This window comes from Cynara cardunculus (genome assembly GCF_001531365.2).
Source record: "Cynara cardunculus var. scolymus isolate 2C chromosome LG 15, CcrdV1, whole genome shotgun sequence".
NCBI classification, from domain to species: Eukaryota; Viridiplantae; Streptophyta; class Magnoliopsida; order Asterales; family Asteraceae; genus Cynara; species Cynara cardunculus.
The window spans coordinates 8,349,554-8,364,944 of record NC_037542.1 but is presented as its reverse complement, the minus strand read 5'-3'; the positions used below and the strand labels follow the sequence as shown (position 1 = coordinate 8,364,944).

At 37.7% G+C, this 15,391-nt stretch overlaps 1 protein-coding gene across 1 annotated transcript; it reads left to right on the top strand.

Moving 5' to 3' along the window:
* The first annotated feature begins 6,146 nt into the window (after positions 1-6,146).
* Positions 6,147-13,748, top strand: LOC112528489 (alpha-amylase 3, chloroplastic). The gene is made up of 13 exons (XM_025139519.1): positions 6,147-6,446; positions 8,497-8,627; positions 9,042-9,096; positions 9,185-9,307; positions 9,408-9,528; positions 9,659-10,005; positions 11,116-11,744; positions 11,923-12,112; positions 12,244-12,350; positions 12,485-12,734; positions 12,826-12,948; positions 13,090-13,257; positions 13,379-13,748. Exons 1-13 carry the CDS (start codon positions 6,147-6,149, stop codon positions 13,535-13,537), a joined length of 2,703 nt encoding a protein of 900 aa, XP_024995287.1. The 3' UTR covers positions 13,538-13,748.
* The last annotated feature ends 1,643 nt before the right edge of the window (positions 13,749-15,391 follow it).

Genomic DNA, 15,391 nt, shown 5'->3' with positions numbered 1-15,391 from the left:
TCATCGATTACTGTATTCAATTACAACATACAATTTAGTCCAAAAAGATAGTTTGCATAAACTTACATTATGGTTAGAATATCTCAGTGGCTTCTGGAATGATGCAACAAGAGAGCTATTGTGTTTTCTTCATTGGAGGGATGTTGTTGATCAAGAGAGCTATTGTGTTTTCTTTCCATTGTTGGTTCAATCCTCAATTACAAGAATTGTTTTTTTTTAATTGTTTTTTCTTCTTATTTACAGAATTAGCATGTAAACATATAGAGACCACTTGAAAATGAGTTTTTGAAACTTAAGCAATGAAACTGTCTAATACATTTGTTTATGGCATCTGTTTATGGCAACTATTCATATTAAGTTACCAACCCAACTAAGAGCTTAAGCACATAGAGACTGTGTTCATATTAAGTTACCAACCCAGCTGTTCATCTAGCCCCTCTTTCATATTTCTGGAACTTTGCTTTCCTCTATATCAAGCTTATTTACCATATGCTCTAAAATATGCATTCATGTTAACAGAGATTATAAGCGCAATGCGGCGGGATGTCAATTTTTTTTTGTAAATCGAATGTATGAAGTATACGATCATTATAAACTTTAAATTTTATAACGGTTGATTAACCAGAGATTTGGAAAGAGAATTGTGCGACTAACAGATTTCCAAACACACATCACTTGCTATTTTTTAGATTGTTTAATAATACTTTATGCTATTCAAGTATGAAATCTTCAGAGTTACAGCTCAATGTCTTTAGAGTTACAGCTGCATGTATCCAGAGTTAAGCCTAATGCATCCAGAGTTTTGCTGTCAGCTTTGCACAGTTGTACCATTTTGATCATATCTCCCTCCTTACAGATCCAAAATTGATGAGTCCAGTTAGGATGGAAAGCTAAGACACATTTCTACAACTTTGATGTTGTGAGTTTTCTCAAAATCAAGCTTTTGGTATGTCAAAAATTGTGTTGAACTCAAGTGATAGCTGCTGGACAGAAGCTGAGAAAAACACCTGTTTGGCAAGTCGGGCTAAGGCAAGCCAAGCCCCGGTGCCTTGTGCCCGCACGACGCTACCAAACATGCCATGCCTAGGCATGCCGGCCCAAGCCAAGCCCAGCACGCCCGGTTACTAGTGCCCGCATGACGCTACCACGCATGCCATGCCTAGGCATGCCGGGCCAAGCCAAGCACGCCCCGTGCCTAGTACCCGCACGATGCTACCAAGCATGCCATGCCTAGGCAAGCCGGGCAAAGCCAAGCCAAGCCAAGCACGCCCGGTGCCTTGTGCCCCGCACGACGCTACCAAGCATGCCATGCCTAGGCATGCCGGGCCAAGCCAAGCCAAGCACGCCCGGTGCCTAGTGCCTGCACGACGCTACCAAGCATGCCATGCCTAGGCATGCCGGGCCAAGCCAAGCCAAGCCAAGCACGCCCGGTTACTAGTGCCCACACAACGCTACCAAGCATGCCATGCCTAGGCATGCCGGGCCAAGCCAAGCCAAGCCAAGCACGCCCGGTGCCTAGTGCCCGCACGACGCTACCAAGCATGCCATGCCTAGGCAAGCCGGGCCAAGCCAAGCCAAGCACGCCCGGTGCCTTGTGCCCCACACGACGCTATCAAGCATGCCATGCCTAGGCAAGCCACACCTAAGCAAGCCAGACCAAGGCAAGCAAGGTCGGGGCCTAGTTCCCGCATGACGCTATCAATAACACCATGGCAAGCCGGGCCAGAGAAAGCAGTCCCGTTGCCTAGTGCCCGCACGACGCTATCAAGAACACATAGGCAAGTTGGGCCAGGTGAAGCATGCCCGGTGCCTTGTGCCCCCACTATGCTAACAGGAACGCCAAGCTAAGCCGGGCCAATGCTCTGTGCCTTTTCCCCGTACGACGCTATCAAGAACGACAAGGCAAACCGGGCCAAGGCCAAGCACACCCGGTGCCTTGTGCCTGCACGACGCTACCAAGCATGTCATGCCTAGGAAAGTCGGGCCAAGCCAAGCCAAGCACCCCCAGTGCCTTGTGCCCGCACGACGCTACCAAGCATGTCATGCCTAGGCAAGTCGGGCCAAGCCAAGCACCCCCGGTGCCTTGTGCCCTCACGACGCTACCAAGCATGCCATGCCTAGGCAAGCCGGGCCAACCCAAGCCAAGCACGCCCGGTGCCTTGTACCCCACATGAAGCTATCAAGCATGCCATGCCTAGGCAAGCCACGCCTAGGCAAGCCAGGCCAAGGCAAGCAAGGTCGGGGCCTAGTGCCCGCATGATGCTATCAAGAACGCCATGGCAAACTGGGCCAGGTGAAGCATGCCATGCCTAGGCAAGCCACGCCGCCTAGGCAAGCCACGCCAAGGCAAGCAAGGTCGGCGCCTAGTGCTCGCATGATGCTATCAAGAACGCCATGGCAAACTGGGCCAGGTGAAGCATGCCCGGTGCCTTGTGCCCCCACGACGCTATCAGGAACGCCAAGCCAAGTCGGGCCAAGGCTCTGTGCCTTTTCCCCGTACGACGCTATCAAGAACGACAAGGCAAACCGGGACAAGGCGAAATACTCCCGATGGCTTGTGCTCGCATGATGCTATCAAGAATGCCTAGACAAGCCGGCCCAAGGCAAGCACGCCTAGGGGGCCTGTTCCCCGCATGCTGGGCGCCCGCACGCGACATGGTTTTCTAGCATAGTGTCTAGTGTCCCCGCACGCCATGCCCACCGTTGCCTATGCATCGGTCGGACGGTGTGCCTATTTCAAAAATTATGACTCCTCAAAAAATCAATGTTTGTTTCTGTCACTTTGCTTTTTGTCCATAAGGTATATATAGGGGGGTATAGAGTGTCTGAGAGCACCGATCAAGTATTGCATTTGGAAAGCTAAGAAAAAACTAAGAGGGTGTATCAATCAAGTTCGAAACAAGAATAAAAGTGGTGATTTTGAACAAACTACACAATCGAATGTCTAAATCAAGATGGAAGCTACATTCTTTATGTTTATTTTATGTTTTCATGTAAGCTATTTGTTGTTATTGATGTGTTGTGTTTTTTTTGCAAGATTTTTTTTATCATCGAGATCGTTGTTCTTCCTCCATAAAATCCATGTAAGAATTGTTACATTTTATGTTTATGATTTGTGTTGGTTATTTGTTATTGATGAGTGTTTTTTATTCCATGTTATTATATTTTGTTAATTACTATTACATTTGTTTTTCTATGCATTATATAGTGTATTTTTTTTTGTTATGTATAATGTTTTTATTGTCCATACCGAACGTTATTCATATATAAACTTTTCCGGGTAACAAATATTACATCTTAATTTATGATTTGTGTGGGTAGTATGTTGTTGACGAATGTTTTGTTCAAAAATTTCTTCTCTATTATATTTTATTGACTATGGTTCTTCATCATCCTTATTTTTTAAAGTTATTTATGTTGTGTGTGTGTGTTCTTTTTATGTGTCTTTTTATTTTGCGTAATTTTGTTTTATTAATAGTTTGTATCTATTCAAGTTTTTATTTTTTGATTTATGACAACAATCAGATTATGATTAAGTGTGATCTATATGGAGTTTTGTTATTATAAATTTTCTTYTTCATCTTTTATATTTATAGAGTTTCTCAATTGTATTTTTTATGTCATTCACTGTATTGTGGTTATTAATAAAACAATATACATCATGTGATTGTCTGTTATTTAAAAAAACACTTGAAATGATGTTTATGTATTTATTTATTTGAAAACAAATAAAATGTGATATTCATGTGGTTTTTGTATGTGTATTTGTTTGCTTTTATTAAATTGTTTATATCATATGATATGTGTTCTTTGTTTTATTATGCTTAAAATTATTTAAATTTGTTTAAAGTTTTATTTATTTATTTATATAATATCATATTTAAAATACGTAATGAAAAAAATGATGTTTTTTATTGGGTATAAATTGATTTTGCTATGTAGGCGGGAAAATTAAAGACTTTGTATGAAAAAAAGAAAATTTTAATTTTTTTATGTATTCGGTGAATAAAAAAATGTCTTGTTTAATATTTTGAAGATATTTATTTAATGATGGTTTAAAATTTTAGTTATGTATTAGAAGAATTGATCGTAACATATCAACAATTGTGAGGATGACTATATGAAAAAAATATATAAAGGTCAATAAATTAATCATTATATTTATAATCTATAACTCTAATAAAAGAAAATGATATATGTATGAGCTGACATTATAATATTTCATTATTAGTTTGATTTTTTTTCTAAAAAAAATTATCGTTACCGTGCAACACACGGTGCACAAAACTAGTTAATGATAATAATAATTGATGGTGTTGTCTACGATGGTGGTTGTGGTGGCGTTAGTGGTGGTAGGGTGATGGTGGGGTGGCGACAACAACAATGACGAGGATGGCGGCGGCGACAGCGGCTGTGAAGCATCTGAGAGTGCAAAGACATGTAGTTTTGTCTTTTTGAGAAAATAGATACGAATTAATTTTTAATTCTATAAGTATATATAATAATATGATGAAATCCATGAATAATGAAATGCATTAAATTTAATTCTATTTTATGTACTAATCAAACAAATAACTACAATTTAATCAATTTGAATTGATGTATTCCAAATTTTTTTAGATTTATTTAAGTATATTTAACATGTATGTTATATTTTATTTATTTTTTTAAATTTGAAGATTTTTTCAATTTTAAAGCAGAATTTAACACATTTATAAATTGTTAGAAACAATTTTTTCACGAATCTCTAAAATTTTAGCATTTTTTTCTATTTTAACTTGTTTTTTTTAAGAACCGTCGACACATCCAAGCAAAGAGAAGAAAATAATCAATTGCAAGATGGTTTACTTTATAAAAGTTCCCCCTCAAGTTTCATAAAATTGCAGAAAAGTCCCTTGATTATTTGAGTATTAAATCATGTGGGAGTGGGACCTTGTATGGTCTTTTATGTGGTTACAATCCAGTCGACATGGCTGGAAAGCTCAACCATGATTCGTGTGAGTCCAGAAGTTTGTAAAGATATTTTTAAAAGGTCTCTTCTCTGTATAAAAGAAAAAACTGTTTTGATAATCATTTTGTTACATATTTTTAAATTAAATATCAGTTTCTTATTATGAATATCTTCTTTTATGTATAATGTATTGCTCACTGCAATGTAGGGATGGTGATTTGTCCCGACCCGGTAAGGAACCCGGTTCATCCGACCCGAACGGGGACGGGGATTTCCCCGCTAAAACCGGTCTCGGGGCCGGGGATCCCTAGTAGACTCAAACCGGAAATGGGGGATGTTACTCAAACCGGGGCCGGGATCCCCGGTAGAATCAAACTAAATGATACTATTTATGGGGTTTGACCGGGGATTGCTAGAGATTTGACCGAGGACGGGATGATAATCCCCATACCCGCCAAAGGACTACAAACCGGGATGGGGCCCGGGGATTACAAAACCCGCCCCATTGTCATGCCTACTACAATATGCAATTAACATCACTCACTCACAAAGTCTTAGTGCATGTTTTTTTAGCAAAAGATTAAACATCGAAAATCATTTAAAGAATTCGGTGTAAATATGATTATAACATATACTTTTATAACCTGGGTAGATGAAATTTTCCATTACATCCCCTTAAGACTAACTAGTACGTCACAACGCAAGTGGTTATTTTAATTTAAAAAAAAACGACATCATCGTAGAAAAATTGGACGATTCCCAAGTTGCATTAATTTCATTCTTTGTTCATTTAATTATCACACTCTAGTTTAATATAAACACATGTTTATTGATTCAAATATGAATACGATAGCTAAAAACAAAAACAGTAAAAAAATTAACAGTCATGCCCTTAAATTATCACAAAAGCGTTTATAATTCAAATTAACATGTTAAAATCAAGATCAACAAGTTAAGAAACTTTTTGATGATGAAAGTTGGTAATAACTTTATCTATTTTAGGAAGCTATGGATGTGGCAAAAAATTTCGCCCATAAAAAGTTATGATCTTCGAGGGGTCTTAATTGAATATCTTGAAACTTAGGGGTGTAAAATGTAAACGATAAGAGTTTGAACCAATATTAACAGAAACCTGCAACACAAATAAACTCCCAGCCTCTCTCTCTCGCTTCTTCCTTCTCTCTCCTCCCTCAAAATGGCGACGGTTCCTCTTGGGGCTCATCTCCACCATTGTTGTCGCTTAGAAATCCCTAAATTTACCATCAATTCCAGAAAATCTAAACAATCTTCTTTGTATTACAGTAGGAAAGGGAGTTTTATGCTAAAAAATGGCGCCAACAGCTGCAACTCCAGGCCTTCTTCTGATTCTAGGATTCCGACCACCACAGTAAGAGCTTCTTCTAATAGCTCCAGCTCCGACACCGCTCTCCTTGATGCAGCCGTGTCCGATGACGTCATCTTCCGAGAATCGTTTCCATTGCAACGCATCGAAAAGGTTCTTTCGAACTCAACATCGCGTTTATATATGTATTTTTAGTGTTTTGGATTAGTTGAGGGGAAGGCTAAATTGGAGGATGAAAGACGAAGTACTTGAAAGTGCATTGTATTGTTCAAGTGGTTAAACGAAGTTATAGCAAGTAATGAAGTTCTATACTTGATTTGACAACTTATTTAAATTTATTGATACCGACTGACATTAAAAAAAAACTATGAGTATGACCTTGGTTCTCCAACAAATTTAAATCAAAATTTTCTAGCAAGTTATTGCTCAAGGAAATGGCAGAGAGCAACAAAATCACCATCTTAATTAGAAGAGGAGGGATCATTGAGCATTAACAAAGTATGCAGGGATGTGAGAATAATATTCTTTTTTATTCAGGATCCAATTGGAACTTTTTCTCTTTGTGGTTAGTTTTCTGTTTTGTTCCATGTCTAGAGCAATATATATTTGGCGTCTTGTACAAGTTTTAGTTAACAGAAAGTTTTAGATACTTGCTCTATTGGCTTTTTTTGGTGTTCTGTGAATTCTTTCATGGCAGATTTAGGAATCTACTTTGATAACAAGTACTAGAACTACAAGCAGTACACTTTTGGCGTCAAATTTGCAACATATTTCATTCCAGTTTAGAGTAACACCAACCCTAGCACCAAAAGGAACTGCAAATTGGTGCGGCCATGGACACCAACAATAGCCTCATCTCTAAGCACACGGCATCTATGCCGTTTCAACAGGAGGCCGGCATATTTGCCGTGTCTCTCCCATCTCCCGCAAAATCAAGTTCAGAGTTTAAAGACCGGAAAAACGCTATTTTAGCTTACAATTGGAGTTGCTCTTATTTGAGCAAATACTATGTTTGATTTAAAAAATCAAATTGCAGCTCTTTTCTTTGGCAATGGAGGATGTAGTATAAAATTACAAGAACGAAACCATATTTAGAATTTATTGGTCTTATGGTTTTTTCACAAAAGAAATACTGTTAACCATCATAAACAATGTAAATGCCAACTTACATAGAGAAAGAGTGATAGAATCTTAAAAATGATCTTAAATGACTAGGCCTCAGGCAGAAAACAGAGAACTTCTGGGGCAATCTTGAGACAGAGAAAATAAGGAAACCGGTAACAGGTCACCATGGTAGAGAAAGGTCTGCATGGGTCCTCAAGAATGTCAATGTGAAAATCATTCTTAAATGTCGACCAGAGTGGCAACAAAACATGATCTGAGATGACTTGCAAGATCGATTACAGGCTCTCTGACATTCGGATGACATGGTATTACATCAAAAGACTTGCAGCAATGGGAGAAAGTTGGCAATCAGGGATGTGTGAGCTCCAACCAACTTCAAGAGATTGTTGCAGGTCGGATATCATGCTAACAAATGACATAGAGGCCAGAATAGTTATCCTAGACTTCCATTAATTTGCAAAAGACTACCAGGACTATCAAGAGAGTCCCTAGAGGAACTGCGAAGTGTAAAGAGCTTCCCTGGACTATCGGGAATTTCTCTAACAGACTCTGAATTATCAACAACTGAAAGCTTATAGTTGAAACTTCAGGAATTGATTGAAAATTGGTTCGACAAGGCTAAAAACAGTAAACAAGGCTCATTGAAGCATGGGATAAGTTGATGACTCCCTCATTCTCCTCGAGTATAACCAGGCATAATTAGATACATAAAATAAAATATAATGGAGAATGGAGAACTGGTCCACAACAAGAAGAAATGATGAAAATAGTATCAAAGCAGATTACAGGACCAGTAACTCTAAGCCTAATATAACCGGGATTGATGCACCAAATTTTAATATAGTTTTTACTTCTAACACTTTTAAGTAGTACTAAAGGCAAAATAACAGTTTTGAAGGACATGGAAACACAAGATCCCTTTGATTATGCCTTTATTCTTTTCTTCTTATAAGAGATGCAATATCAATATCAATATCAATATCAAGTCTTATATCAAGTTTTCTTGTTGTATTTCTTCTTGTACCCAACTTGTATGTGTAGCTTTTATGGTGTGTTAATGGCTGAATATCATTGACAGGTGGAAGGAAAGATATTAATCAGATTAGATAGTGGAAAGGATGAGGAGAACTGGCAGCTAATTGTAGGATGTAACCTTCCAGGGAAATGGGTTCTTCATTGGGGAGTTACTTATGTCAACGACATTGGCAGGTTTGGTTGACTACGTAGTGATAGTTATCTCTTCTTGCTCTCTTGTTACAGTACATGTTCCAATACTTTGAACAAAGCTTATAACAATTAAAATTTGCACACACACATTAATGTATGTATGAGCATATGTTTGTAAATATATTTATCTCTCTCCATATATGTGTGTGTGTGTATGTGTGGGTAAATAACATAGTTTTGGTCTAGTTGAGAAAAGATTCCATCATGTTCTTCATGACTGGCACATGTGTTTTCATCTATTATGATCTCAAATATCCTCTGCCCTGCGTTATCCTATGTATCAAGAGTTAGGTCGTTGTTGATCATTGGATTCCCATTTACACCTAATGTTTTTAACCTATGCCATCATCACATAAATCACATTGATTTTCATGGTTTCTTATTCAATGCCTGTAGTGAATGGGATCAGCCTCCTGTTGAGATGATACCCGAGGACTCTATTTCCATAAAGGTATCTGCTTTACTCAATTTTGTTCTGGTCAAGTTCACTTCATTGCTTTTTGGTGGAATATTTAAGATGTTTTTCCCCATCTTTTCAGGACTATGCAATTGAGACCCCTTTAACGAAATCGTCGACAGTGACAGAAGCAGATTCAATTTACGAAGTGAAAATTGATTTTAACACTAAAAGCTCAATTGCCACTATTAATTTTGTCTTAAAGGTAATAGTTGAAGTTGTTAGCGGTTGATTATCTTCTTTTGCGTTGTAATTCTGTCTCTTTGCACTTAATTACTCAGTTGCACGTCTCTGAGATGATTTAGGATGAAGAAACTGGATCTTGGTATCAATACAGAGGGAGAGATTTTAAGGTGCCACTTATGGCTTTCTCCACTGATGATGGCAATGCTGTAGGAACTAAACAGGGTTTTGCCGTATGGCCAGGTTGGACGATACAATATTTTTTCTAAGCCGACTCTATGTTGATCTACAGAATGAATATATTGTGTGATCGCTAAATTTTGTTACTTTTAAAACTAGAACAAGATGGTTAGCATATCTATTATTTGAACAGGGTCTTCAGGGCAGTTATCCAGCATGCTGATCCAATCAGATGGCGAAGGTGAAAATAAAAGCGATGACTCGAAAGAATCTATTCAGCAAAAGAGGAGCCTTCAGAGTTTCAATGAAGAGCATTACATTATAAAAGAAACCCTGCTTGAGAACTCCATGAATGTTTACATGAAAAGATGTTCCGAGGCATCTAGTAATCTTCTGCGCATAGAAACTGATATCCCTGGTGATGTTATTGTTCATTGGGGAGTCTGCAAGGATGAGAGTAAGAAGTGGGAAATTCCTGTTGGACCGTATCCAGCTAATACATCAGTATTTAAGAACAAGGCTTTGCGTACTCAATTGCCGGTATGCTTATATCACTAATTCTTGCACAATTTATAAATACCTGAAGTACATAGCAGATGATGGGTGGCAATATTGTCTGCTCTTTACATGTATTTCTGTATATTAGTGATGTAGGGATTTTTTTGGGTAGCCGTGGTTGTCCGGGCCAGCTTGAGCGCACCTTAACTGATCCCGGGGCCTTGGAGAACAGCTAGGAAAATCCTCAGCCTTAGAGGGACTCGAAAAGGTGACCTCTTGGGACGAGCCCTAAAGGCCCAAGTCTTGTTGCCGGTTGAGCTAACCCCTCAAGGTTAATGATGTAGGGATTTTGATAAAATGTGCAAATAAAAAAAGTAGGAAGTCAATAATATACTTTTATCACTTTGTGAAATGACTGATGCAGCTTAAACAGTAAAAATAGCGCATTTAGTTAGACGTTGCATTAGTTCATGAATCATGACATGAATTCTCTCTTTAAATAGAGAGAGAAAGAAAAACATCTTTTTTCTAGTCCAATTCTGTTCAGTGTTGCGATTATTTCTGTTTCTGAATGTTATATGGCTTCGACATATACATTGTAGGCTTGTATATATTCACAATAGGAAACAAGTATTCATACCTTGTTTCATAGGGGAACACATCTTGAATGGTGTAGATTCATGCATTACAAGTGGAGTTAGGAAAATGCTTCATTAGTTGCATTTTGGTTTAGGAATTAAAAGAGAAGCTTCTTCTCTTCTTAATCATTATACCCATGAGTAAATCAGATGCGTTCAAAGGCCTTCCTGGTCTTAAAACTTCAGGTTCCAATTTCCTGGATTGTAGACCAGTTTTGCTCATGAAGTTCTAAGATAAAAAAGAACTAATGGAATGATGGTAGCTTTTAATGAGGATTGTGATTTACTTGGAGGTAGAAAATGGATGTTATTCAAGTTCTATTTATCTAAGGACAGGAAAAAAGTATTACATGTTCCATTTCTGATGTGAATTCTAAGGGGTAGTGGTGAGAGTCAACATATCACACAAGACTTTGCAGTTTGTTGAAACCTATTGAACCATCGGGAATCTTCAGGTTTATACTAGTTGGTACTTATTTGGTAGATGCTAATTGCTAGTGCACCTTCTTTGCAGATAAAAGAAGATGGGCAGGGCTGCTCTGGAGTATTTTCATTAGATGAAGAAACGACAGGATTCCTTTTTGTTTTGAAACTTAAAGATGACACATGGATTAATTGTATGGGGAATGATTTTTACATACCGATCCCAAAGGAAAGTATAGAAGGTCCCGGAGAAAATAATATCTCTGGGAGTGATGTGGAAGTCGATCAAGAAGTTTCTGTATATACTAATGATATCATCAATGAAATCAGACATCTGGTAACTGGCATATCCGGGGGAGCAAACCAAAAAACAAAAGGCAAAGAGGCACAAGAAACCATTCTTCAAGAGATTGAAAAGTTAGCTGCAGAAGCCTATGGTATCTTCAGAAGCTCTGTTCAAAGTATACCAGAGGTCGAGTCTGATGCTGAGGATGTCGAGGACCATGTAAAAGTAAGTTCAGCAGTTGGTTCAGGTTTTGAAATTCTGTTACAAGGATTTAATTGGGAGTCCAACAAGTCTGGAAGATGGTATCTGGAACTAGAAGAAAAAGTGGAAGAGTTGGCCTCACTTGGCTTCACCATTGTTTGGTTGCCCCCACCAACAGAATCTATCTCACCTGAAGGCTACATGCCACGGGATCTATATAATTTGAACTCCAGGTACATATTATAATGGTAGACGTAAAGCTGTTAACTAAAAGAGTGCTTTCAATTATGCTCTATTAGTATTCTTGTTAATTTTACTAAAACAATGGCCTCTTATTTAGTTTCCTATTCTCAGAGTGAAGAATGATGCGGATTTGTAAGAGTTCGACTGACGTTCAGATGTGTTGATCAGGTATGGAAGTGTTGATGAGTTGAAGGCACTTGTGAAGAAATTCCATAAAGCTGGTCTTAGGGTTCTCGGGGATGCAGTCATAAATCATCGTTGTGCACATTATCAGAACAAAAATGGCGTTTGGAATATTTTTGGTGGTCTATTGAATTGGGACGATCGTGCAGTTGTTGCGGACGATCCGCATTTTCAGGTATAATGCAGTCCCCACGTATGATCTTTGAGAATTTTCATTTATTTTGATGGTGATATTATTGAGCATTTTAGAACAAAAAGGCTTTTACTGGCATTACTTGATCTTGTTCTGCCTCCTTTTCCTTGTAGGGGCGAGGAAACAAGAGTAGTGGAGATAATTTCCATGCTGCTCCAAATATTGATCATTCACAAGAGTTTGTGAGGAAAGATCTTGGTGAATGGCTACGCTGGCTTAGGTTAGTCTTGATGGTTTATATGCATTTGTTGTTGAATCAGTTAGTTAAAGGCAATTACTAGATTATTTGAAGATTTGAGCTCCATTCTTGTAAATCCAGCCAAATATATAATTTTATAACTTGGGTAAGTGCAGGAAAGAGATTGGGTACGATGGATGGAGGCTGGATTATGTTAGGGGATTTTGGGGTGGTTATGTAAAGGAGTATATGGAAACTAGTGAACCCTACTTTTCTGTTGGTGAGTATTGGGATTCTCTAAGTTACACGTATGGTGCGATGGATCACAATCAAGATGCCCATCGGCAGAGGATTATTGACTGGATAAATGCTACCAATGGAACTGCTGGAGCCTTTGATGTCACAACAAAAGGAATTCTTCATTCTGTAAGTGTATTTTAGAATACTAAAAATGTCCGTTATCATTTTTGAAACACTTGCAGTTTGGATCCATCCATAAATGTTTATATATATACAGGCAATTGAAAGATGTGAATACTGGAGATTATGTGATTCAAATGGAAAACCACCAGGTGTTGTTGGCTGGTGGCCCTCTCGTGCTGTCACCTTTATCGAAAATCATGATACTGGTTCTACACAGGTATTCACTGATTTCAGTTGAAACCATTCCCCATGAATTTAGCATACATTCAGAAATCAAGGGGATCAAGAAGGGCAGTATAGTAATGGTTGGATCCTTTTCAAAATTTATTAATTTATTGGACTTGGTTGCAAATTAAAGGGTCACTGGCGGTTTCCTGGTGGAAAGGAGATGCAAGGATATGCTTACATCCTGACTCATCCTGGAACACCATCGGTCTTCTACGACCATTTGTTCTCCCACCACAAGTCCGATATTTCTGCACTTATCTCGATTAGGAACCGCAACAAGATCCAATGCCGGAGTACAGTAAGTATCATAAATTTCAGGAGTTCATTATTATTTACGGATATAATTAATATAGTAAACAGAGGTAGTGTTTGGTTCATAATTAATCATTCCTGTTTCTGTTATATATATATGTGTATAGGTTAGAGTGACCAAGACAGAAAGAGATGTTTATGCAGCCATAATTGATGAAAAGGTGGCAATGAAGATGGGACCGGGCCATTACGAACCCGAAAGTGGGTCCCTCAACTGGTCGGTGGCGTATGAAGGCAACGATTACAAGGTATGGGAAGCATCATAAACTCATGATCACCTGTTATGATACCTTGGCATTGGTTGATGTTTAGCAAGCCAAGTTTTGTATACTAAAGAGAGTATTGTATTGATTGATAATGAATTTGTAAGAAATCATGTTAATAATTAAGAGTATATATATAATATGAAGCTGCAAATGATGTTTAGTTAAACAAGGGGACATGATTTGGCATAAATAAAAGTTGTAATTGGATTCATCCTTCCAAGTGTTATTACATTTTCATGTAAACAAACAATCAGACATATGTTGATGAAAGACTGAATTGTGAGCAATATGTATGACACGTGGATTGGAGTGGGCCAAACAACTAATAGAACTCATGAACACTCGTATCTAGAGACCTTAAATACGCAAAATTAGACTATGTACATGTTAGAATATGGCAGATTTGCTTTTGTAATATAAACAGAATTGAGGACGTGATAATCACTATTCTTAAAGAATATTAGCCTCCACTATTTATGCCGGTGGTTCAAGACTAATTTCTTCCCAGGATTCAACCTCAATTAATAGAACTTTATGCAGCGTACATAAAGTTCACATGAACATCAAACGATTGCAATTTCGTATGTATAGAAAGTGTATCAGATTATGTTATCTATTCATACGACCATATGCACCCTTATATAGTAATTAAAACGAACCAACATGATTTTTCATGAATTAACACACTTTTTGGAAAGTCAACTGCCAAAATACGTTTTTCCCTCCAAAAATAACTGCCATTAACAGAATTAATTCTGTATAAAAATAATGACAGAAATTATTTTCGAAGGATGCAAAGTGCCAAGTCTTTGATTTGTAATATATTATAATTATAAACCAAATGAATCATCCACCAATTCCCTCTAAAAAAACCTCCTAAAAGACTTTCAAACATTTGAGTGGAATACTACTTATTAACACACTTTCACTTTTCTCACCCACCTGTGTGGGATACATAATACACAAAATTGTAGATAAAACCCATAAGTTCCAACAGTACAGAGTCATGTTATATACTTTGCTAATTGAATACCAGTCATATATAATTGTTTTTAAAGAGTTTTGCGGTTTTAGGTTGCTTGTAGCTGGATGTCCATGTTGTGATTTAAAACATGAATACGTTAGTTATAGGACTCTCAAGTTCCCCTAATGCGTCATTTAAAGAGAAGATGGTTTTATGCAAAATAACTTGCTCCTACGTGAAGTAGGACCCGAATACGAAATCAATATAAGGACTCAATTGTAAAAATTGGTCACCACCCTAACGGTCGTTAGTAACAATTGTCAAGTGCCATCATGTGCTAGTCACATGAGTTTCCGTAGTTTTAATAAAATAACTTTTACTACAGAAATGTTAGGACCATAGACGAACCTAGTTAAGTGCCATGAGTGACACGTGCTACCGTATCGTTTCTCTGCTGAAGGGTAAAAAATTTAGGTTTCGTGAACGGTGCAACTGTATTATTTTGTTGTATGTCACCGTATGTATTTTGAAACTACAATGAGAACAAGTTTTATTCGGTAGAGTTGGTTTGCAAGGCTTTTATTCCACCCCACACCTAAGTTCGAATCATGTCAGGGTCATTTTTTTAGTCAAACGGTGCCAACGTTTGAAAAAAATTTCCTATATTTTTTTTTCTTATGGTCAAATGGTGCCACCGTTAAAAAAAATCATGGGTCCATCCCTGTTTGAAGATGCCACTCTTCCTATATATGCACATGTCATACTCATATGGTATCAAGAGAGCTATGTATTAGAAATAATAATATTATACATAATTAGTTAGCCATTATCATTAATTCAGCATATATTCCAATTATAGTTTAGTCAATGATTGTTGTAATTTACCTTAT